The 25,639-nt window shown below is 37.2% G+C and overlaps 3 protein-coding genes across 4 annotated transcripts in view; 2 read left to right on the top strand and 1 right to left on the bottom strand.

Moving 5' to 3' along the window:
• LOC122075386 (microtubule-associated protein RP/EB family member 1B-like) overlaps positions 1-587 on the top strand; it is a 7,323-nt gene extending 6,736 nt beyond the window's left edge. For both annotated transcript variants that reach the window (XM_042640377.1, XM_042640378.1), the window contains exon 9: positions 269-587. In XM_042640377.1, coding sequence (XP_042496311.1) covers positions 269-394 — 126 coding nt within the window. In that variant the 3' untranslated portion in view covers positions 395-587. The remainder of the gene's footprint in view (positions 1-268) is intronic.
• A 1,555-nt stretch (positions 588-2,142) lies between these two features.
• On the top strand, positions 2,143-3,505 carry LOC122077253 (protein GAMETE CELL DEFECTIVE 1, mitochondrial-like; the record flags this gene model as incomplete). The annotated part of the gene is given in 2 exon segments (XM_042643138.1): positions 2,143-2,332; positions 3,147-3,505. Coding segments are annotated over 2 exon segments (400 nt in total), but the record flags the coding sequence as incomplete, so codon positions are not given.
• A 1,392-nt stretch (positions 3,506-4,897) lies between these two features.
• On the bottom strand, positions 4,898-23,747 carry LOC122076985 (proline-, glutamic acid- and leucine-rich protein 1). The gene is made up of 13 exons (XM_042642673.1): positions 23,287-23,747; positions 22,684-22,800; positions 20,493-20,557; positions 16,742-16,847; positions 14,771-14,842; positions 13,020-13,079; positions 12,743-12,872; positions 12,459-12,652; positions 12,108-12,292; positions 11,534-11,661; positions 8,113-8,399; positions 6,760-7,006; positions 4,898-5,907 (listed from the first exon to the last, which is right to left on the bottom strand). The coding sequence occupies exons 1-13, from the start codon at positions 23,548-23,550 to the stop codon at positions 5,135-5,137; spliced, it is 2,628 nt and encodes an 875-aa protein (XP_042498607.1). The 5' UTR covers positions 23,551-23,747; the 3' UTR covers positions 4,898-5,134.
• Positions 23,748-25,639: the final 1,892 nt, after the last annotated feature.

Raw genomic sequence — 25,639 nt, 5'->3', positions numbered from 1 at the left:
AAAAAAAAAAAAATCCAATTCCATAACGCTGCCCAAGAAAAGCTTTTATTTTTTTATTTTTTTATTTTTTTTTGGGGGTGGGGGGGGGATTGTAATTTCTCATGCAGTTGAGAACAAGAGACATGGATCATTGCTTTCATCCTTCTCTTTCTGAATCGCAAACTTGGAATTGATGAAAATATCTAGACATATCCAGGATGAAATTGTTAAATATTTTAAGCTCTGTATTTAGCATTTATGTCATGACGTCGTTAAATATTTCATGCAGATGGCTGCAGCAATAAAAAAGATCTTGTATGCAGCAGATGCAAAAGAATCACCTCTTGCTGAGGCTCAAGAACTGATAAGCAGAACATTGAATGCTGATGCAGCTGAAGTAGAGGATGATGCGTAGTAGTGCAAATCTTGCCAAACAGGATGGTCTGACTCTGTTTTCCTGGTGCTCGTTTTACTACTGTTCTTCAATTCCAACTCATTGGAGAGCTGCCTCATGTGAGGAACAATTAATTGCCACTTTCTTGTAATAGAATTTAGAGTTTTGTTCTTTCATTTGGAGAAGGTTAATATTAGCCTTCTGTACTTTGAAATTTTAATGAAATGCTTCATTCTGGGAGCTTTTCTTTGTAAAAAAGAAGTTGTGTGTGGATATTTAGTGTTTTATCTGGCTACTTTTAGTTGCATTTCGCTCATTTCATTAATTTCGACCATTTCAGCAATTCTTCTTCGAAGACCTTCTTCAGTAGCAACGGCTTCTGCGTAGGCCCTCCACATTCAAACCCCAGAGGGATGAAGCCCCAACCTCTTGTACTTTCTGAAAAAAAGTGGGTGAGTCGAAGCCTGTAAATAGCATGTACATGACTTCCATCGAACAGTTTTGAGTCTCAGGTCACTCTCCCTTTTACTTCTTTTAATAATGCGAAAGTGAACCGATTAATGGTTGTGATCTAATTCTAATTACCGTCCTAAACATATGTATCTAAAATAACGTCCTAACCATTCGTCATCTAAGAATTTAAAGACGCAAGCCACGCAATTAAAATTAAATAAATAAATAACTGAAAAAACTTGATGGTTCTATGCCTAGGAGGGGCAAAGCCAACACATACACTAGCCATGAACCTTGGGGGAAAGGGATAGCAATAATGTAACGACTGAAATTAAAATCCTAAATTAAGAAAGAAAGTACTAGAGAAAACAAATCTAAAGAAAAAAAAATGGAACTTGAAAGACATGCTTCATAGCTTGTTCTTGTCACCTAGAACTAAACCTAGAACAGAACTTGAAAAAACAAAAGTGCTTGCATTAATTGAATAAAAAGAACTTACAAAAGTTTTTAAAGCATAAACCTAGAACTAGAGCTAGAGAAAGAGAAAACTAGAGGGTAGGGTAAAAATTTCTCTTTCCTAAAAGGGAGAAACCCACAATTGGTAGTGAGATCTTTTGAGACCAAAAGTGTTAAGGTGGAGGAGAGAGAAGAGAGAAATAAACTTGGAGAAATTTTTTTTTTTTTATTATTTCTCTTCTTGCTCAGGAACCCCTTCCACGATTTTCCTTGCTTCTAATTTGATGTGAAAATCTCCTCCATGCCCTTAGTGCTTTAAGTGAGTGAAAAGTAGGAAATCTTCAACAAAATTCTCTAGAAAAAGACAACCATGAGATTCAAACTTGAGACCTCCTGGTGAGCAAGGGAATTTCGCACACCATAGCTCACCAACTACACTAGGTAGTTGTTGTTGGAGAGATATGACGTCCGATAATGCTTGAAGCCTTTAAAATACAAAACTTGCAAAAAGAGAGTAAAACCCAAGGTAGCTCCATTCTAAATATATAAAATGCATGTTTTATTACCCTATATTTCACACATAAATGTGCTCATCATATTGCAATTTTGCTTTCTGAGGATTTATCTTCCCAATATCATGGACTTGTACAAAATGCTACTCAATGCCAAGTTGGCATTCTAAAATTTTGAAACATAATGAAACCACGGGAATTGCTATATTCACCAATGATTTGGTATATTGAAGTAATGAAATCTTCAAGGTAAATTCTTTAGCCATGCTTGCATGCAACTTGATGGATGGATGCTGCATGTTGGACAGCCTTGATTGTGGAGTTTGCTCACTTCTTCACTAATTGCAGGATTTTTGACTCTGGTAACAATGAATTAAATGACTCTATGATTCCAAGCACTTCAGAGTTCAAAACCAAGCCAGATGGTTGGGAAACAACATCAAAAACTCAAGATGGAAATATTTGGGAGATGTCACAGAGGGAGGAAGACATTCTCCTCCAAGAATTTGAGCGTCGAATTGCATTTTGTAAATTTCAGGTATGTCATAAAAGTAATCTAGCTTCTCCAAATTCCAACAGTGACTAATCAGTGGAAGTTCTTGGAGCTGTGAATTACATTATGAACTACCCATTTGTATCATGTCAGTATAAACTTTATGGGAAAGGGTTCTCTGAACATGAGGCGTTGCCCATGCCGAGAGACCAGTGTTTTTTATTATTTTTTTAAGAGAGAAATATATAAAAAATCTGCTGTGAGTGGGCATAGAGCATGCCTGATGTCCAGATAGTCTTTTCCCAAACTTTATTTTCCAATGCTGCCTGATGTGCAGAAAGTTTTTTTCTGTCCAAAACGTAGGGATAACCTGGATGGTCACTGCTCTAGACTTATTTATACAAGAGGCCATAGTCCCAAAACTATTGATTCAATAATTCATAACAATCTCAAACTCTGAATTATTTTTTGTTGCACAATAAGCTGTCTTAGTGCATGTTATTTTGAGTCTTCCGTTCTGGTCTTTGGTGAGTCTGTACTCTGTAGTGACCCCAAAACTAGTGTTTGGGAACCCCGTGTTGCATTTTGGGGGGGAGAATTGGAGGTGCAAATAGTGCATCCAAACACTACAATTCTGAGAATTGGAACGAGAATTGGCAGAATTGAGAATTAGAAATGGATCCAAATTTACTGTTAGTTTCTTGATAGGAGCATTTAGATTGTGTCATGGCATGAATTTGTACCAGGGATAGTTGGGGAATGGTAATGAACTGATTCAAGACTTTCTTTTAACTTGTCTTGGGGCCCCCAGTGTTTCATTTTTATTCAGATAATCCATACCCTTCACTGTGCCTTGCAGATTGCAAGCTTTATCAAGTCTCATATATTTAGCCGGAGGAGACCAATTGATGGGTGGAAGTACATGATAGAAGAGTTGGGACCAAATGCCAGGAAAGGTAAGGGTAGCGTTTCAAGGCTGCCCAGTCTATCCGATGCATCAACCCAACCTTTTAAGGAGGAGAGAACACCTATTGGGAGCAGTGTTGGACGACCTCTCAAAGGGAGGTAGTCGCATCTCAAAATCCATCAATTGAACCAATTTTGTGTATTAAATTTGATAATTATGTTCAATATTGAAGTATTTATAGAAATTGATATATTGTTTGAGGTTTATTACAATTTACAATTATCACCTTATAACTGATTGTGAGTTTGGCAGATTTTTATCTGGTTCTAAATTGTGCTTCCCCAACAGGCTGAAGTCAGTTCTCTGATAAATAACTGTGAGAAAATAATGGTGATAGTTGTAAAGGGGGAAAGGGTTTTAGGCTGATTAGTTATCTGGTATCTCTAGATCCAAGTCATATCCACATTTAGTTGAAATTTTCTCCGTTGTAATAGCCGAACTATAATTTCTACTCACATTCTGAGTTATTTCCATTTGCTTCAAACTTGTAGTGGCAAAAGATTCTTTGAAGTGCACATATTGAAAGCCTTTCCTGTGTGGGCCTAATATTTGCCATGTGGCAGGTAGGGGTTAGGATCCCTTACGCACAAGCTAGCAAAAGGACCGCTCCGCTACCACCTACTTTATAGGAGTGGGTTTCTGCAATAGGGTTTTAGTGCATGGTATTGGGACCCCACTAATACCAATACGGATTAGCCATCAGGCCTAATCGGACACTTCTACCCCTCATATCCTTGATACCATGACCATCCAATACTGATACCTAAAAGTCTAAAACCATGTCATGCCATACCCTGATGTCCTGCAAGCTATTTCGACGACCTGCTTTCTTACCATTTATCTTTATCTACTAAAATAGCCACATCTATGCCATTAGTTGAATTCATCAGCCACAGCTTTGTGATATTATAGTCATTACGATTTTTCTTTCTAAAAATAATGGGAATCAAGTAATAATTGATTTGTAAACCCAACATATTTTTGAAATTTTAATGTGCTTTTAGATTGAATGACCTACATAGAAACTTGTAAATTGAGTTGCACATCTTAAGGAATTGATCCACCGAGTAACATATTAGGTTTGATAGTGAGCCCAGTAGAACTACTTGATTTATAAACCATGAAAACAATATTTACAGGTTTGTTAGTACCTTTAGCTATGTTTGGTTGCAAGGAAAATTAAAGGGAAAGGAAAGGAAAGTGAAGTGAAATTTTCATACTTAAAAAAGAAATATATATGCAATCATTACCCATGTGATTTTAACATTAACTTCAAATCATTCCATATTTGATTATAAAATTTCACTTTACTTTGCATCCAAAACATTTTGCTATAATATATAAAATAAAAATTACATGTAAAATATATCATTACTAAATATGATTAAAAAAATTAAATTATTTATACAATCACATGGGTTAATGATTATAAACATTTCTTTTTAAAATATGAAAATTTCACTTTCCTGCCCTTTAAATTCCCATTGCAACCAAACAAAGCCTTTGGAAAACTCAAATGTGAGAGTGAAAACCCAAGATTGAAGAGCTCTTCAAAATGGATGTCTGTAATCTATACAAAATTTCATTTTCTTTCCGTTTAAATTCCCATTGCAACCCAACTGAGCCTTTGGGAAACTCAAATGTGAGAGTGAAAACCCAAGATTGAAAAGCTCTTTGGAATGGATGTCGGTAATCTTTACCATTGCCACATCCATTTCGTTATAAATACTTTCTTTTTCCTTAATTTCCTTCCAACAAATATTTGGACCACAATAAAAACAGGTAACCTCAAAACCGCAATAATTTTCTCTTCTTCGATCCTTACTAGTACACCCTCCTCTCCCAAGCCCATTTAAATTTTACCAAAACAGGTTACAATGCTAATCGGAATCTGGATCTGCATCAACAATATCTGGGAAGGAATCCATGGACGAGTCAGAATTGAGATCGAATACTGGTCCTTTTCCTGCAGCAGGTGTGGCACCTTTGCCATCCATGTCACTGTCAAGGGAGATTTTGGATGAAAGAGAGGCAATTGTTGATGCATCAAATGTGTTACCGTCTAAAGCGCTCTTTGAGGTCTCTACTTCATCTCTGGCACACTGAGTAGGATCCAAGAGACTTTTATCTAATGTCTCGACATATCCACTAGACATGGATACTAGCAATTGCTCTGACTGGACCATGATCCCATCGCTGCCTCTTTCCATCTCCACATCAGCATCATCCATTGATCTTCTATTGCCTTCTTCCAGAGCTTGATCACCAGCTGAATGTTCGCTGGAGATCTTTTCTGCTTGAGAATCTCCATTAGTCTGCCTTTTCTCACAAGGTTCTACGGCACTTTCCAATTGCTTATCTTGAACACTCACTGGGGCCTCAGTTTCTTCCCCATTACTAAGCCAGCTGTTATATAGGTCATCATCTGGGTCAGGCTCATCCAATCCCATTATGACTCCTGGAAATTGATTTGGTTTGAGACCAGCGGAAAATGTATTTTCTGGAAATCTCCAGTTGACCCGTTCAGCAAATGCATCATGGCTTCCAGATGTAAAATCCCCCAGTGGAAGAGCTCGCGGATGTATGAGCACTTCTAAAACTAAAATGGCATGGGCACAGAATTCAGCCAGTTTCGTCCCTGTTTCTTGTTTTCCTGGATAATCATTTTCATGAGAACAATTTTATGGCAAATTTGTAAAAGCTAGAGAAAGTAGCAAACAGTGAAATAGTAAAAAATTAGAAGTGTCTTTTGTTCTTCAAAATACTAATGTGCTGCAACAATATTTTCCCTTTCGGACAAGAAGGTAGTCAGGTACCTATGAGGACTGAAATGTTATGGTGATTCTAGTGAGAGGATCTGTTCAGTAATAGGATATTTTTGATCTTATGGTTGGTTGTCTCACTTCAGTGTGGTACGCACAATGTTTTTTCACTTCTTCACAGAAATCAAACCAGTATCATTCACAACCCCCAATCCATTAAAAATATTCACAACACCCTCCCCTTCTTCCTAGGGGCCACCCTAAAGAAAGTTCAGCTACGAAGTATCCAACTGGTAGTCCAGAGACAACCTTTTAAGGTATTAGATTGGTTTGTATTCATTAAAAATATTGGTGTTGCCTGGGGGTGGGGGGTGTGTGTGGGGGGAGAGGAAGGGAGAGGAAGGACTAAGGAGGGAGGGAGGGGGAGAGAGAGATCAAAAATTGCTAACACAGACCCGTAGTAGTCAGAGTAGGTTATGGAACTGATCCCAATAAGGGTTCCTATGATTCCCAAATTGATTTCATTATTGTTAGCATAGCGTTAAGGATTTTTACTGGGTGTAGGGGACTAGATTTGATCTTTAGGAGGCTGATAAACACTATACAGGCAAGTCCACACTCTGTTTTGACTAGGTAGGTTGGAGTCCCAATCACAATGGTTAGAAATCAGAAACCATCATATTGTTCTTTTAACGATGACAAAATTATTAAAATAAGAATTGCAAAAAAGCAAGAGAATTTACCTCTACGAAAAAGTTCAAGACCTTGAGATAAATATGGTGGTCGGACATGAGATGGAGAAAGAAGAGAGGCCAAAAGTGCGTGTAATGCAGCAAGCTGGAAATCTGCCCAAGTTGAAGCAGGTTCATGAGACCGGTCAAAGGTGCCTTTTGCTTCATTGGCCCATCCACCATTACAGGCATTTGTTGCCACAGTAATCAAAAGCAGATCAACATTAGCTCGCCAAAACTCGGACCTCAAAGCACCACCCTGTAAGAATTCTCTGATGAATTTCTCCATATTATTATATCAAAAACTAAAATGACAATCAGTTACTTAAAAGCACCCACTGTTTCTCCGTCTTTTGCTCAGAATCTGCTCTAAGAGTTCAGAGCACCGAATTTGTGTTTCAAATATGAGATTCAAAAGCTTGCAAAGTACCCGGTTCATTTTAAAAAACAGATAATTAGACGGGCCATACCATACAGTTTTTAACCTATTTCTATTCCAAAAAAAAAAGGAAAAAAAATAGAATCGATTTTAAAGAATGTTACAATACAGAGCCTAAATTGACCAAAATGTTATGATATCTGCAAGCTATATAATTGGAGGTTATCCAGATGGAACTGCAGACAAAGCAAAAATCTTAACCCCAAACATTTCTGAACGCCTGATGATTAGCAACTATAAAAATCTCTTCTCTAGTCCACCCTTTATTACATCCTTCATCCTTCAGAATGACATATTATAGCCCAACAAGTTCTGATCTAAGCAAAATATGTCCTTATTATCTTCTAGTTTTTCAAAATTTATTTTATGTGCTGAAAGTTCATGTACTTTAGAGATTCCTAATATAATGACATTTTTTTGGGGGGGGGGGGGGAGGCTGACCTGAAAAGAATTTTTTTAATGTAAAAAATATGACTGAAACTGGCCAAATAATGTACAGAAATTTGCAGAAGCCAACAGGCCCAAATAATGAGGAAATCCTAGGTAGTAGGCACTTATTCGTTAGACCTAAGACACCACCTACGGGAACACCTAGCAAAGTCCCAGGGAATCAGGATGGATCCACCAGACAGAAAATTCCAATGCACAAATTCAATGTGATATGAAAATCATAAAAATTGTATCTACAGACTTCTCTGATCACTTCCCTAGCATCATTTCACCATTCAAATATTTTAAGAAATGAGGCTTGGTCTCTTGTAGGCTGTGACAGTTCAAACAATTTCACCATGATCCAAAAGGCTGATTATGCAGATTGGCCAGCTATTGGTTGGTCCTCTAATCCGTAGCGGGAAAGCAAAGGTTTATCTTCAATGATTACATGCAAGCTACTGTTATATTTCTCTGAGACATGAAAAAATACATACCACAGTGAGAAGAACTTCCAGTGCCTGTAAGGCAGCTATCTGGACAGAGGTCGGAACTTTAGGTTTGTTTTCATGTACTTCACCTTCCGAGCCAATGCCATTCTGGTGCTCCTCCAAAGAGCCTGCTGCAGTAATATGTTTCCGTTTCCTATGTCTAGGTTGCTGCAGTGATTCAGTTGTGGCTTTTACACGCACTTTAGAAGATGCACTCTCATGCCCATGACTAACAGAATCTAGATCAACAAATGCATTGTTAATAACTTCCTGGGCAAGGCATAAAGCCATTCCTGCACAGTGACCCGAACCTCCAAATTAATCACACCTCACTCTGATTAAGGAGCAAGATAGATGCTCAATAATATATTAAAGAGCAATAGGATTGAAAAGATTGTAGAAAAATCAGTGCAGTATTTAACAACAGCTGAGAAACAAAAATAGCAAGGGTCGGACACAGACACTAGATGATCCATCGTAAAGTTAGACAGTTGACTTTCTAATCCTTTACACTCCTTTCTCAAAAGACATCTTAAGATGTTCGTGCCCCCTTTTGAGGAGACCCTTCACTCCATTTTTCAAGAGAGAGGCCTCCACTCATTCTTTTACGTGATATCAGATATCATTCCATCCCTTGGTATAACTCCTTACTTTTCAATGGTGAAGTACACACTCACAAAGATTAACATTTGAAAATGACTTTGTTGGAAGCAAAGCCACAAAATCAACGTATGAGATTAGAAAGGCCGGCAAAGCCATGGAGAAAATTTATGGGCTTAAGTCTGTAGAATTTAGTGATAATCCAGCATATGTGACAAGAAGGGACTCAGCTCTTCTTTCTAATGTCCAGTCTGCTCTATAGCCTTGTTGTATAGTTTTGGCCTTTGGGCGCTTTACACCTTTCTTTCATAAAAAAACTTTTGACTAATTCAAATGCAGATCACAATATCCAAGAAAGTCAGCTAAAACATATAAGAGAAGATTTTCCCACTTACAGCAAATCAGAAGTTGGATCTACAAGCCTTTTTTGGGGGAGATCAAGGACATAAAAGTTTTGCTATTTTTCAGAATATACTTAGGTTTGGGACTCCCAAAGGCCCAAACCTTGAGCAATTTTCCCAATTATTTCATAGCAAGAAGATCTGTCTTGCAATATGCCCAGAACAAGCTCTTCATACAAAGCGCTTGACAAAAAATACACAATTGCTAAGTCACTGTTTTCAGACCTACGCACTCTCATAATTTTAATGAAAACTATTGATTTGTAAGGATTTTGGGCTTCCAGTGTACAGTAAACAAATACGCTAAACAGAATTGAAAGATAAAGACTTTGAACTAAAATAGATTGATATTGCTTTTTGCATATTTCTACCATTTTGTTAATTATTATTATTTTTTTTAAACTTTTGTGTCGAGCCCAAAATTGGATTTTATGTCGCACGATCAAAATTATTATTCTGTTCTCCAACTTAAAACTCCATTCAGTTTCACATAATAAATATTGTTTGCAAGGACCATATAAGAAGGCCTTCCTAAACAGCCCACCTATTCTTTTCCACATAGAAGAATGATATGACAATTCCAACTGTTGGATAGACAGGGCATGGTCTGGATTGGCCATATGTTAATTCAGAGTCAAATTCAATTCTATACCCTCCGATGTATTGGCATGCACCCTTTTTGTCATCCATATACCCTCTGATGCAGAATTGAGGCTGAATCGGATTGACCCTTCGGGCAATCTCAATCGAGACAAACCGGATACAATTTGATTTTTGGGATTAGTATAATATCTTAGGATTTACTTTATTTAGGAAATAATGAGTTATTTTATTTGGGAAGATATGTAATCTTTTATTTTTGGGTAGTTCTTAATCAATTAGGGAGTTACCGGTTTGAGTTGATTTTGTTTCTAATTTCATTAGTTAGAATTTAAGAAGTAATTAGAAGTTGCTAATTTCAATTTATTTTATTAGGCAAGTTTTAATTTTCAGTTATATAAAGGCATGTAATCCAAGTTATTAGACAGATTTTGAATGATGAATTGAATTGAAAGTTTTAGTGCCGGGTATGGTGCAAGACGTGTGACCCCTCTCCCCCCTCTTTGTGTTATTCTTCTCTTCTCCCTTGCAATTCTGAGTTTCTCTCAGAGATTTCTCCCTTTTCTCTAAGGGGCCCCCATCAAGTGGTATCAGCGCAAATTTCCTACAAAATCCTTTACTCCGATGGCGTTTCCCCTTAAATTTATTACTCTTATTGAGGAACTTGAGAAGAAATTTGATGATGGAATGAAGGAACTTCGATCAGATTTTCAAAAGCTTAACGAAAGTACCAAATGCTTATGTGATAAGGTATGCAACATGATCGAGGACAGGTTAGTGGTAGACAAGCCGGTTGACACTAGACGTGACGATCAAGATGAACTTAACGGTCCGATCAAGGTTGCATCTGAAGAACTGATCGATTGTCCACTTCCAGTTGTGAAACCTCAACATTGGATTCCAATCAAAGTCATATCATTCGTTCGTGACCATCAGGAGACCGTGACAAGTGAAAGCACAATGTGCTGGATCATAGCCCTATCAAAGCCAATGATCGTGGATGTTGATCCAGTGGTGTTGATCCTCTTCTTCTTTAAAACTCCTGGATGAGTTTTTCTCAACATCGGGGGAGTTGATGCAAAATTGAGGCTGAATCGGGTTGACCCTTCAGGCAATCTCAATCGAGACAAACCGGATCCAATTTGATTTTTGGGATTAATAGAATATCTTAAGATTTACTTTATTTAGGAAATAATGAGTTATTTTATTTGGGAAGATATGTAATATTTTATTTTTGGGTAGTTCTCAGTCAATTAGGGAGTTACCGGTTTGAATTTACTTTGTTTCTAATTTCATTAGTTAGAATTTAAGAAGTAATTAGAAGTTTCTAATTTCAATTTATTTTATTAGGCAAGTTTTAATTTTCAGTTATATAAGGGCATGTAATCCAAGTTATTAGTCAGATTTTGAATGATGAATTGAATTGAAGGTTTTAGTGCAAGGTATGGTGCAAGACGTGTGACCCCTCTCCCCCCTCTTTGTGTTATTCTTCTCTTCTCCGTTGCAATTCTAAGTTTCTCTCAGAGATTTCTCCCTTTTCTCTACAGGCCCTCCATCACCCTCTCAGTAGTCCTGGATTTTCAAAGAATATATATATATATATATATATATTTTTCATTTAGCCACTCCTGTATGGGCTGAAACTTGACACATAAGCAGAGAATATTATGGGTTGCAAGGGATAGGGTGCACGGCAAAGGTGATTGAGGGCCAAGGTTGACATGACTTTGATTTGTTTCATTTACATATGGAATTCCAGTAGATTTTTCTACAGTAACATAAAATAAACAAAAAATATATGCACTCTGAAGAGAAATTCCTCATACCAACTCCCATGGATGTCAGCAACATCTGCATTATTGAATAGACCTTTATCCTCAATGATGGATGTGCACATCGCCTGAAATACTCAGTTAGGAGTCTACCAACATCTGCAGCATGTGGTAACAGCTGACTGCCAGGAACAAAAATTAAAAGAATAAGGTTAGTAAACATTATTCTAACTAGCTGTCTGGAGGATATACGTGTTCAACAAGTAGCGATATGCTGAATAATTTACAACTACACCAGTGATGTTAATTGAAAGAAATTTCTCTTGTGAGGAAATTCTTGCAGCAGCATAACTTTTGAATTTGAAAATAAGAAAAAGAAGGGGTAAGATGCATCTAACAGTCACTTCCATTCTATCACATCTCAATTTCAAATTAAGAACATACAGCAGAGTGAATAGATCCCTAAACAAGATGGAGTACATTACAATGTATAACTATAAACCATTTAATAAGTTCACTAAATTGCAGAGTTACGGAGGTTGATCATGAAACTGGGCATCGATGCTCCAAAAGATTTTTCCTCAAAATAGAATCCATTGATGATGCTAAAAATTTGTGCATGAATTACCTGCGTACTCCCTTAATGATTGCAACCAGAAGATCCAGGCTGTGTGAGTGCAGAACTGGAAGCTCTGAGCAAATATACTCTTGTTGCATGACTGTCACGAAGGACAATAAGGCTTTTGATAATGAACCATCCAGTGACAGCACTCTGCTAACAAGTGCTAGTAAAGGGCGAACAGGAACAGTTACCTGGTAAGCAAAATATATGATGTTTCAGAAGACCTTTATTTTCACTTGCACACCAAATATTTTAAGAAATGTCAAATGTAATTGAATCAATGAATATTCTCAACAGTAACTTTATTAACTTTTTCTACTGGAATTTCTCAACTGCTCAGAGAAATGAAGTTACTACCTGAACAGGATATGGATTAGTAAGCATTGTGGAACAGCAGAGTACCAGCATCGAAACTCTGGGAATTATTAGTTTCTCAGACCTTTTGATTGCTTGATCTGAGGCTTCTCCTGACATTGTCTGACCTCCCAAAGGAGGAGGGGGTTCTTTCCCTGGTGGAACTAAGCATTTCTTAGCTTCATTACATTTAGTTTCTGCAACAATGCAAACAGAAATATATCATTAAAACCAAGACACGGAAAATTTCACATCCAGCATAAAGATAAAATGGTTGCATTATATACCTTCCTCTAGACCTTGGAATGCATCATTCAGATGAACATTTATCGAGATTAGAATTTTTTGCATCATTAGAGACCAGGAGTCCTCATCTCCTCTTGACTTAGGTAGCAAAGCCAAGCAATGCGAAAGCTTCTAAACATAGAAAACCAAACAAAACTGAGTGATACTCAAAGCATCAAAATTGGACAGTTCTTGCACATCACATGGAGTTCAAACTTGCAGGCATGAGTCAAAGCGGATGGAGACTGCCATATCAGACAAGCACATAATTTTACTCACCTTTGATATATTTTCACTGCATTTCCCTGACATAATTTTTGAAGCAATAACAGCTTCAACCTGTCAAAAACACTCTGTTTGTCTTAGCAGGTATCAATTAGCCAACAACTTCAGTGTTATTGAAAGAACATCCTACAGTATGTCAAGCAGTGAAAGTAACCAATTTGCATAGGGAAACCACACTAAGACCACATCTACTAGAGGTGGCACTTATTACACTATCTCCAAAATGCATCTAAGATTTTATGTTCCACCATGTGGGGTGATTTGACCTCTAGAAAAACCAAAATAGTTCACCAAAATCTTGCCAGTTTTGACACTTGGCAAAACCGAGGAAGTCAGTATCCAATATTCTGTCCCTCAACAACAACAATAATAATACGGGAGTGATTTTCCGTCCAACAAATATATACGCCATATTTCAGTCTGGTTGGAGCCTGGACTTTATGGATACCTTGACCGCCTGGACTTTATGGATACCTTGACCATTGTCACCTTCATTTTCGAGTTTCAAATTGTTTTATGGACAAATTTGAACTGCTAAAAAAACAAGGGGTAGGGTGCAATACTTGGTGGGCCGTAAGGTTGAGTTAAACCACTAAATTTCGACACGTGGTCAATTGAAACCCCATCTATCCATTGTCAAATGACCAGATCGATCCGATCCATCATCAGTATAATAGCCACCAGACAAGGAAACAATTTTAATATAATAAGGCTGCGTTTGGTAGTCATCCAGGTTCTATGGGAAAAAAAAGATGGAATAAAGTGTTTGGTGTCAACTTGGTGTTTTTCGATTTTTTTGGAACGAAAAGGGGGGAAAAATGCTAGAAACGCAAAACGATGGAACAACAAAACCTTGTTCTGTCATTTCGGTTTCGTTTCAAATACAAAAAAAAGTGAACTAGGGTAATCGTTCTTGAAACAGGTTCAACAAACACCATTTTGACACAAAACTTCATTTCTGGAACTGAATGACTACCAAATGCAACCTAATATGATAATATGACCATCTTTTTTGAACCCATTTTTAAAGAACTAAAAAAAAGATGATGGACTACCAAAAATAGTTCTATTTATAAAAAGAATAATGAAAGACCTGGTTGATTCTGCTAGCTTACACACAAGCGAAGGATCAGATTCCAATTAATCAGTACCAGCTAAGAGATCAACGTGATGAATCGATGGGGTTAACCCAATATACAATAAAAGTTGGCAGCTAGCCCAGTTAGGAACATCTCCAATGCCAATCATTTGATATCTTGGAGAAGTGTAGTGTGATTTGAGTTATAAAAATATCAAGAATGGAAAGAAGTTAGAAATTAGAAGATCAATAATGAATGCTTCTTTGCTATTAAATACCTGGAATAACAAAAATATCTTCAAAAAAAAAAAATTCTTTGGACATATTTAATCAGATAAGATGGTTATTGTTATTACAAAACAGAAAGTAAGCATACAGAGGTAAAAAAAGACTAAGCATAAAGGCAAAAAAAAAAACAGAGGAAGAAGACAATCATAGTTGTGCTTAAATATGACGGCTAAAGAATCATGAGGCATGCCTTTTTCTTTTATAATCTTTATTTTTTTCAGTTATCTACTCTTTTTATATATGGTGGAGGTTGGTAAGAGCTGGACAATTTCATGACTACATAGAGGAGTAAATGTCAGAGGGATAACATACATCAAGCCTTAAGAATATGGTGAAATCGATAGTTGAAGTTTATTTTCTGAAGAAAAAGATAACTCACGCTGTCATAATGACGATGGACAGAATAAGGAAAGAAAGTTATAATGTTGCATAACAGAACAACTGCCCCGTCCTGCAAAAGAAACCACAAAGAGAAATATGAATCTAAAAAACTTCCAGTTTAAATTATATGAAATACCATGAAGGAATGATTCACGAAGGTCAGCACGCACACCCCACATCAAACCACAACCTCAACCATACAAAACGGTTTTGATTCCTTCAAAACTGAAATAGCATTTTTTCTAGTTAACTTCACAGATTAAGTCTTTCTTGTGCATTTCATTATTTTACAAAAATAGAGTTCTTTTAGCTGCCCCACAACAGAGAAATACCATAGATCTCTAGTGACATATTATCTTCTATAACAAACCAAAAGAGGACTACCCCTATGACATAGATCTCTGCAACCTTGCTGATTTCTGTGCTAAATCAGACTTAAATTGACCTCTCTTCCTTTGCTTGAAACCACCAAATCAATATAGGAATTTTGATGGAATCTGGTTTGCATCATTTATTATTTACATAAACTTTATCTTTTAGGGTTTACACAGAACTATTGTTTTGATATGATATTGATACACTTTCTCACCACCCACCCACCACCAAAAAAAAAAAAAGGTGAACTGTAAATGAAGTAATTGACTCCAGTGGAGAATCATAACCTTTGACGATTCAAAAGTTTAATTCTAGTGTAATTTTGTATTTAGCAGCAAATTAGCATGATAGGGTGGGTAATGTAGGATCAGTTTTTAAACAATTAAGGCATCTATTTTGGATAATAGTAGGATTAGTTTGAACATGATAAGCATAAGATTAGGATAATTCTGTGGGCCTTAGAAAAAATGTCTTTCTTCTATCCAAATTTACCTTTTTTTTTTTTAATTGTTTCTTGATAAGATTAAGGATTTTATCTGTATAGTTTAAAGTTCCAGCCAAATAGAAGTGTAAAAGGGGGTTTACACAAGAGCAATATACATACAAATTAATGGAAATTCCCAGCAAAATCCCTCGTTTGTAAACAGTAATAGCACCCAAACTGTTCTTCAAACATTGGATCCTCAATGGAAGGCATATATATGCATGAAATCAGCCCTTTCTTTAGATAACAAGCCGGATTAGTGATTTAGGCTCAGGTAGCAGTGCTGCGGGCAACCACCCAGTGGTGCTCAACATATGACTTGACGCAGAAGCCCTTCTTCAACAAATTTAATAGGCCAATCAGTGCAAATTTTGGCAAGTTGCAGCCCCACGCCATAAGGTTAAACCTTTAAGACACTAATTTCTCCAGTGAGTTGCAGCCCTCCTAGTGCTGCCTGTGACCTCCATTCATGTCATCATAACTAACTGTGTCATCATAACAGACAGCAGATCAGGGAGAATGAGGGTCTTAATAGAAAAGGATTTTCCACAAAGGGATTTTTTAGGCGGTATGGAGTTTGATTTTCTTTGACAAGGATTAAGCGGGCTTTATCTTGGGTGTTGAAATTGTGGGAGATGGAGATGAGGATGACGAACAAGAAAGAAAAATGAAGAAAATGACTTAAAAGAGGTATTTAAAAGAGGTATTCGGTTAAATGGGGCAAGAAACACACACAAAACATACATATATAGATACATAGGAATAAAAAAAATAAAAATTTAATTTAACTATGACTGCAGAAAAATTCAGGTATGTTCTTTCATTCTATTTCAGATCTGATCATAAATTTCCTCATTAGTTTCACTTTTGTTGATTAAGATTTTTTCTGGGTCTATTCAGACTTCGTTGTTTGATTAGCATTGTTGACCCTGAGATTCATCCAAGATTTGAATCTGAAATGATTAAAAGTCGCCATCCAGAATTCTGCTTTGTTTTGAAAATTGAAGGTACATTGCCATCCCATGTGCGGGGCATCATAAGATAGCCAGTAATAATAGCATAATCATCTAAGAAAAGCAAGGGTTCAACATATGGTACTAAGTTACTAACCCATACGGCCTCTGAGCTATCCTCAGTTAGCAACTTCAGAACTGGTTGAATAAGTTTACCAGCATGGGAAGTCCCATCTTTTTTCACACTTGAAATTCCACCCAACCTAATTCCAGAAAGTAAAACACAAGGAAAAGTTAGTGGCTCCTGCAATGGTTGTAGTAAAGAAAGCTCCAAGTAACACAATAGACTTGTAAGAATGACAACCTGTAATGCAGTAGAATATGTATACGTAAGCACTAAATGACAGCTACATTTTAAAAGATCCCAAAGAATAGATCAAAATACTTAATACAATCTATGAACCAGGTAACGGATAGATTGATACATGATAGCATCTTTTATTTCTTATTCCCCTGCCCTCGCCCCCACCCCCCCCAAAAAAAAAAAAAAGCCCCTCTTATGGATGAGAATGATAACGGCAGATATTAGCAATCTCTCTCTCTGATGGGGACATCCACGTGTACCAGAGACGCCGACGCAAGAACCAGCCACATTCACTATGGCTGGAAGATACTTTCATGGAAGGAAGCTAGAAGAGAAGAAGAAGGAAGAAAGAAGGAGGAACTGCTGCTGTCGATCCTCCCCTGCTCTGCCGTGAGAATGAAGAGAAAAGAGACTACCGCTAGTCTCTTTCCTCTCTCTCCTCTCTCCTCTCATCCAGATCGGCCACCCAATTGTGGACCCCACTGATTTAGTAGTTATCTATTTTAGTTTCCTAGTATCTTTATTTGTTTCTCTAGGTCTTTGAAGTAATGTAAGAAACTAAATAATATCTTCTTATTTGCCCCAAGTTGTTGGGTTAAATTAGGAAGCTTCTTTTATGTTAGATTAATTTCCTAGTTGGCACTTCTTTTTTTTTAGCAATTCTTTTCCTACTTATGTAAGGCCATGGACCACGGTAATTTTTAGTCAATGGAAGAAAATAAAAAAAACGACTATTGCAGTCATGCGTCTCTCTCTCTCTCTCTCTCTCTCTCTCTCTCTCTCTTTCTCGCCTCTACTATATTCAACGTGAAGCAGCACTCTTCTTCTTCTCGGTGGACTTGGTTTCTTCTCCTTCTCCTCTGATCTGAACATCAGGTAAGGTATTAACCAATTTCTATTTCTTTCTCCCCCCCTCCCCTACTATCTTTCAGGTTCCCCCCCCCCTTTCCCCTCGTCTCTGTCCTGCTGAAATCAAAACCTGCTACCACTGTTTTCAGACTTAGTCTCTTTCTGAAAGTTCTGCTGGTTTCTTTATTGGTTGACTGAATTGAGGAAGGCATGATATTTACTCTTTGTTTCTTGAACTGATTTGTGCTGAAACTACAGTGTCCTGCCATGTTCCCTTCCCCATGTTTCCCACTTGAAGTCTAGGTATCTTAATTGCTTTTCCTTCTAGATTAATATTGGCCGTTGCTTCATTACTTTTTTTTTTCTGTTTCTAATATATGCATGCTTATCAATGTATTGTGCTGCCCCCCATTAATCCCAGTTCCAATCTAAGTCCTAGTGAGCCCACATTGTCCACGTGGATAACACCTGTAGGAAGTCCTGCTGTCTAAGTATTCTCCTCTGTCTATCTCTCTCTCTTTTTTTAATGAATGACCATCTCATCCAATTTTTTATTTTAACCTTTTGGATAAGCAATAGATGAAAATTCTATTATCGAAAATAAAAAAGAACACCAACTTATTATGGTCCCTAAAACATGGCCGGTGGCATAGCTATCTTGTAAAACTTCTCCTCTCAATACTAACGGTATCATTGATCATGCAGTACTATAGCAAATATATCAATTTCGTTCGTCAAGCTCAGGTTATATGGGCAAAGTTCTCTTTATATTCCATTATTTTTAAGTACTGTTTCCGTTGAGCAAAGTGTTGTCATTGTTGTCAGCACACTCAGTCGGACAACACATTCAACTAAGGATGGGCGGATTGCCAATGGAGTCAGATGGCCTGTTGTGAAGAATAACAGAAGTTTCAGCAAAGCTGAGAAGTTCAGCAACTCTGATAGATTCCACACTCAATACACTCCTTTCGATGTTGAATGAAGTTTCGTTGATGTCGACAGCACTCAATGTTGACCAAGTGTCAAACAGAATGTGTCTCATGTCGATCCGTATGTCTGAGAAACTTGACATTTGATGTTCTGTTCGACGTGAAGAGTCGAATTGCCATCAAAGTAGAGCAGATCAACATACACTCGTGACTCAACATCGACCAAATTGCATCAGACATCAAACCGAAAACTCTTGATGTTGAGCGTGGCTACACGTGGACTATTTTCCTTAAGTCACTTAAGGCCATTTAAGTGTGCTGTTGGCCATATGAAAATTAAGAGAACATACCCCACTAAAGAGAAAGAAGAGGGAGAGAGTCCAAGAGAGAGACACCCTAGGAGACTACCTTCAAGCCATTCATTGAAGCTATTTACCATTGCTTTGAGAGAGATTCTTCAAGTTTATTGATCAAGGGTTGCTAAGAGATGGGGAGAAGAGCCACTCAATAAAGCTAGGGTTTGCGAGGAAGACACAAGGAGGGTTCCGCTTGCTCAAGAACATTGTTTGAAGCCCTACAAGTGTTGAGGTGATGCTTGTGAGTGGGAGAAGAGAAGGAGATGCAATGGTGGATGTAGGTAATCTTGATATCTGCATTTTCATATATGTATGCGTGTCAAACTGTAAGGAAGGTGTTTCATAAAACGCCACAGTTGTAAGCTTGAGCATATTGTAGGCATTTTTGCACATGCCATTTATTGTTTCTATCAAGTGGGTGCTTGATTTCCACCACAAAAAAAAAAAAGTGGGTGCTTGATAGGGGAGTGGGTGCTACAAGAATTAGGGGTTGGTTCTCTTTGTTGTGGGTGCCACTAATACTGTGTATTGTGCATTATAATCGGCCTAGATTGGGTTGTAGCTAGCCATTTGCACTGTGGACATAGCCACTTTGGCGAACCATGTATATTTGTATTGTGCATTGTGCCTTGTTTTTGTTACTGGGACAAGGCTTTGTTGTTGTTGTTGTATTGTGCCTTGTTTTTGTTTGTGGTTTGTGAAGTCGATGGTTGTGTGGTTGTTTGATAGACTCTTCGACTCGTTGCTATGTTAGTTCCTTACCATTTTCCATTTCCCATTACTTTCTATTTTCTGTCCATGTGTGTTTCTCTTAATCTAACCATCTCCTTGCTTTGATAATTTTTACCACATACACACCCCATTAGGATCTCTATGATATATTAATTTCAGCCCCATCAGATTCATAGTTTGCAAGTTCCTAATCACATTAAGTTTCTGTTCTATTTCTCAGATTTTAGGTTCACGGAAATTCTGGTTTCTTTAGGTTTGCTGCTGTTTGTTTGTTTCAGCCTAGGGTACTTCATCACATGATTTATGAAGTATAGTTGTGTATCATAGAATTGGCAACCAATTGGCTAGTGAAGAAGATGTTGTGTCACGTTATCAAACCATTGTATGAAAAAATTATTAAGATGTGAGAATTAACTCAAATTTGTAACGTCTTCTGTTCGGGCAGGCAGTTATGGATATGTAAATCAATCATGACACTGGGTATCTTAAAGGAGTAGAAATTTTTGAATCTCTCGTAGGAAGAAAACTTTCTACACTTAAATGTAGGTCAGAATCCATGAGTTCCACACCCTGTAGTATCTGTTCATAAACAACTGAGACCAACACCAGAAACTACATGAATGATGCAATCATTGCTGCAAATGTACACTTTATGGAAAGAAATAGAGAAAATCAAACCTTGTAAGCATATCTGATAAAGAAGCACAAGTAGCTACCTTCACAAAATGAGAATCTGATGGAGGCTGCCCAAAACACAATAAATCACAAGAAATATAAGCGTAATGAAAATCCAGCATGTTACACAATGCCAACTACATAAGAATTTAAAGGTAACAACAACAGAAGAATACATTTAACATGATTAAGAAATGATCATATCCGTGAAAAACAAAATGTTGCAGAAGAATCTTCCAAGGAAGGAAGTTCTCACACAAACCAAACTATGCTTGGAGAAACTAAATAAAAATCACGTGGCTTAAAAGGTCTTGCAACTTAATGCATAATTTTCGTGTACTCTGATTGTCCAAAATTGTTTCCTCCTGTGCATCTAGAAAACTAGACAAAGCATGACTATCCCATTTGTGGCACTGATGCAGTACAAGACCAGTTTCAATAGAGGAACAGCCAGCCCAACTAGCCCCAATGGTTTGACTAAAGTTAGGCCCACAATTAATGGTTTTAAGTGCCCCAAGATAGGCCCCCTTAAGTTCTTTATGTGCTGCAATCAGGCCCATCTATTAAGTTGCAAACTTTAGCCCATTAAGAAGCCATCAACCAGCAGCAATTAAGGGAGATATTTTGACAGATTTGTGGGTCCCATAGGCCTTTGCGTGGAGAAGAACTTGTAGAAGATCTTTAGTATGGGCCCCAAGTGGACTGGTTTAGAAGTTATTGTTGATTAATTCAAACTAGCTTTATGACTAATGTGCCAGACAAATTTCACATAATTCCATTCCAAATAACATTAAAGTCGGGTAAAAATGGAAACTACAAAAAAAGGGGTGTGGGATTATCTCTGCCTTCGAGTAGTGCAAATCATAACCTAATGACTAGGACAAACAGTAGAAGGAGCATAATTAAGAAAAAGGGAGACTGGGACATGCTTCCTTCTTTGGGTGGCTATCAATATAGGTCAAGATATTGAAAATATCTACACACACATGACTATGTCTAGATCGAGGATGAGATTTTGCCATATAATAAAACAATACAGCTTGATAGCAGATTTCAAGGGTTCAACAGAAGGAAATCAGTTGTCATACATAGCTGCAATAAACAGATTCCACCAAAAAAGCAGGGGTGGCCTGAATCTTCAGATCCCACAAGAGAAATGGTACAATCAGCTTGTAAAGAGCTGAAAACGTCCTGGTCAAGAATATAATTAAGGATTATTCAAGGCTTGGAGGAGTAATTACAAAATTCTACAGAAGTTACTTCCATACCCTTAGTAAGAATTGACTGATTTGTCAACTCAATGACATAATAATTGTGGGATGTTTTATTTATTATTATTTTTTTGTGAAGGAGGTTGTAAGAATAATGTGATCCATGATGAACATATCAGATAAGTTTCGAAGCTCCTCGGTTAGGCTTTAGGGTATTATTTTCTTCTTGTTTCTATCAGAACATGGAGAAGAAAGTTATTTTTAGGTAGAGCAGTAGATAAGAAAAATAATTTTCACTAAAGAAATATAAGAAGTACAAAGCCAGGCCTTCTGAACAAGTGAGGAAAGCCAAAATTCAAAAACTTTGTAAAAAGAACACTTCAGTTTCTAAATTCTGCCACGTGGGAAACTTGTGCCCTTGTCCTTGTCCGACACCAACAGCTGTCTTCACAGGAGATTCCATGTCAAACACTAAAACCATCATCCATCTCCTAGCAACCTAGTCCGTAACAGATATTAGGCAATACCAAGGCTCTTTTCTTTTCCACTGAAATTTAAAGACCAACACAAGATATTGCTAGGCCTCCAGCAAAGCTAATGACAATAAGAGTCACTCTTCACCACCAAACTCTTCAATCCAAGCCTCTGATGAAATGACAAAATCTGCAGGGTTATTTCTTGGGCCCACTAAACGAGATAGTGATGATTAAAGAACCACACAATGTTCATGTCTATACTATTGAATTCCTCGAACGGGAAAGACCTTCCTCAGTACCACCGTGTTAACCCTAACATTAACCTTTTAGTCCATGGACACCAAGACTTGTTAACACTGACCAGGAACATTATAAAAATCCAAATTGGCAAACTTACAGATATAGAAGAGAAACTTGGAAACATGTGAGAAAACTATTTCACTTCTTCAATATCATAGTCTCCAATATTACAAAAGAAAGCTGAAAAAAAAAAAAGCAGAATAAAACCTGGATTTGTGAAATGAGCTTCTGGAACCAAACAGAATAAGATGCTAGAAACCGATCAGTGCTGCATTCTTGACAAGTCACGCCAAGCAAGCAGGTTCCTGCCCAACATTTATCTGGCTAGAGCACAATGAAACTACTAACCAATAAATATTTGAATAATTAACTAGACAATGTAAACATTCATTGGAGTAGGCAGGAAACGATTTTTTGTTAGATGAATAAGTTGAACATTTAAGTCGCTAGAGAACAAAGGGGAGAAAGAAAATGGGCATTTTCTGTTTTCACCACGGAATTACATCCCTGGCTATTTAAGAAATTGTAAACATTTTCACAAATAACAGAGAGAGAGAGAGAAACCATAAATTTTTTAGCTTAGTAGTCAAAATATGCAGTCGAGAAGACTTCTTCATCCCAAAGGCTCAAAAATCATATTTTCTGCTACCAATTAAATTTCCTTAGCAGCTTTATCCAACTGAAACCGAATTAGCAATCGATCAAAAAAAATAGGAAGGGTAAAACTCTCAGCAGTTTGTGTAACTTCTAGACCAAAAAACAGCAAGAAATGTAGACATGGTAATTAGGAATCTATGTCAAATTAAATACCATTTTACTTGAAATGAGAAGCAGCAACCGCTCAACCCATGCATCGATAGAAGATTTCCAATTATCGATCTGTTTTTGATCAACTGGTTCCCTAAAAGGCTCGAGTAGGAGGCCATGAGTCTTGATTGCAGAAACCACGTCTGAAAGCTTGGAAGGGCTAGGAGATGGGCGTTTGTCATCGGGGAGGTAATCTCTCATCAGTGATCGAAGCAATCTAGGTTTTAACCTAATATCGTACATATTCTGAAAGTGCTCGACCGCCATTGGAGATTGAATGCTGAAACTCTGATTTCACGGAGATGTTCGAGTTCGAAGAGAAAAGTTGAATTCGGAATGACGATGGGGAGCTTTGTTAAACCCTACGGTAGCCGTAGGCCTTGCCACTTAAACCCTGAAATCTTAGGGGTATGTAAATCACGTTTTTGGGCAAAAATTACTTCTCACAGGCACTGCACACTGCACGGAGACTAGGAAAGCAGGAGGGGACAAAAATCGTCTGTGTCCTTAGCATAGTTAATAAAATACACGTATTATATACGTATAATACACACATCCAAACGTTTAATTCAAAAGTTTGTAATTTGGCGTATCAATTCAAAAAAATCGTTTAATATGTGTATTTTAAAGATAACCATATTATACATGAATAATACTCGTATAATACGTTACATACTCAATAAAACTGTTGGGTTCAGGAAAATTTTTTTTTTTTTGACTTGAACCAAAAAGGGCCAAATCCTGATTCCCGATCCTTGTCTTCTATCGATCGAAATTATAACCCTTCTTCTTCCCTCATCTAAGTAAACCAAAAAAGTGAGGAACCCTTGCCCCAGTGACCCCTTCTCCTCCATCTCAGTTCTCGGCGGCCAGTGACCGAGGGCAATAGGTTCTACCCCTTGCTCTCATTCTCTTCTCCATTTCTCTTCCCATTGATTGTTGGAAACCCAATCAACCATTCTTCTTCTCCATTTATCTTTCCTTTGGTAGTTGAAAATCCAATCGAGAGTGATTGCATCTGCAAATAATTTTTAACTAGAAGCAAGAAAGATTCAAAAGAGATGATTCACATGGACAAAGATGGCCAAGGGCGGGATTCTCCAAATGGGGTTGAAATGAAAACATTTATAGGAAATTTAGTATACAATCGCTATTTGAATTGGACCGACAATTATTTACAAACATAGTTGCAGTCGGACAATGTGAAGAATTAGAAAGAGGCAAAATGACACAGGTGTTTTCCTCCCTCTGTTCTTGCAATACTGCATATGAGAAATCAAAGGAGTTGAAAGGAGGAAGTTCTTGAGCCTTAAAATTGATCCGTCACCGGTCTTAGATTGTACCCCCATGGAAATTTCAAGAAAATCCAAGCGCAATATCTTTGGGATGAACGATTACAAACACTTATTTTCCATCTTATTGAACCTTGTTTTCGTACCAAGAAGAAGAAAAGAACATGTAAAAGTTACTAGACGAGATGAGGTTTGATTCTCCTCTTAGTTATTTCTACCATACCCTTTTTAGGGGTTAAATATAATTAATATTAAATGTGAAAATTTAAAAGAATGGGAAATGATTTCAAATTGAAAAATCAGATTGGATTTTAGTGTCCATAAAAACATGGTAGATTAAAATTTAGCTTCAAACAATCATTTTTAGTCCCGGATTTTTGCTCCCTGATTTTTATAGAGCAATCGTACTAAACACGTATTAATCGCATATCGTATCATTGCCGTATGCGTTTTATTGCACCGAATTTTTTGAAACAAATTATTACCGTATGATCTATTTAATTACCGTACGTATCCGTTCCTATATTATTGTCGTCTCCGAACCTACTAACTATGGTCCTTACGGCTATGATCGTTTTGTGTCATTGGGTCTCCATTTTATGGATTTCGGATCAAAACCCAAATGCTACCTCCCATTTGAACACCCTCTTATAATTGCTTCAGCGGTGAAAGCCTCTCCGGTCGATCTTCCTTCCTCCTCCCTCTTCACACTTGCTCCTCCTCGAGAGTGGAAGAAGCAGAAGCGGCAATGGCAGCAAAACCCGCGATCCCTCTTAACACTTGCTGCGCCCCAACTACACTCATCTTTGCCTTTTCGTCTTTTCTGCTTCAGAGATTTAGTCATATAGGGCTCATTTGATTTTGTTCTCAGAAACTGTGTTTTTCTGTGTTCGGAAATAAAAAAAAATCCTAAAAATCGTTTTATTTTTTTGTTTCATTTTACTTGTTTTTTAAAATAGAAATAAATAGAAATTTTGTCTATTTTTGTATATAGAAACAGGTTTGGAGGAACATGTCAAACTTATTTTTTTGTTTATAGAAATAAGTAAGAGGGACAAAATTTA

This window comes from Macadamia integrifolia, chromosome 4 (genome assembly GCF_013358625.1).
Source record: "Macadamia integrifolia cultivar HAES 741 chromosome 4, SCU_Mint_v3, whole genome shotgun sequence".
Lineage (NCBI taxonomy): Eukaryota > Viridiplantae > Streptophyta > Magnoliopsida > Proteales > Proteaceae > Macadamia > Macadamia integrifolia.
Note: the sequence above shows the minus strand (reverse complement) of the source record. Positions and strands in the feature narration are given on the sequence as shown.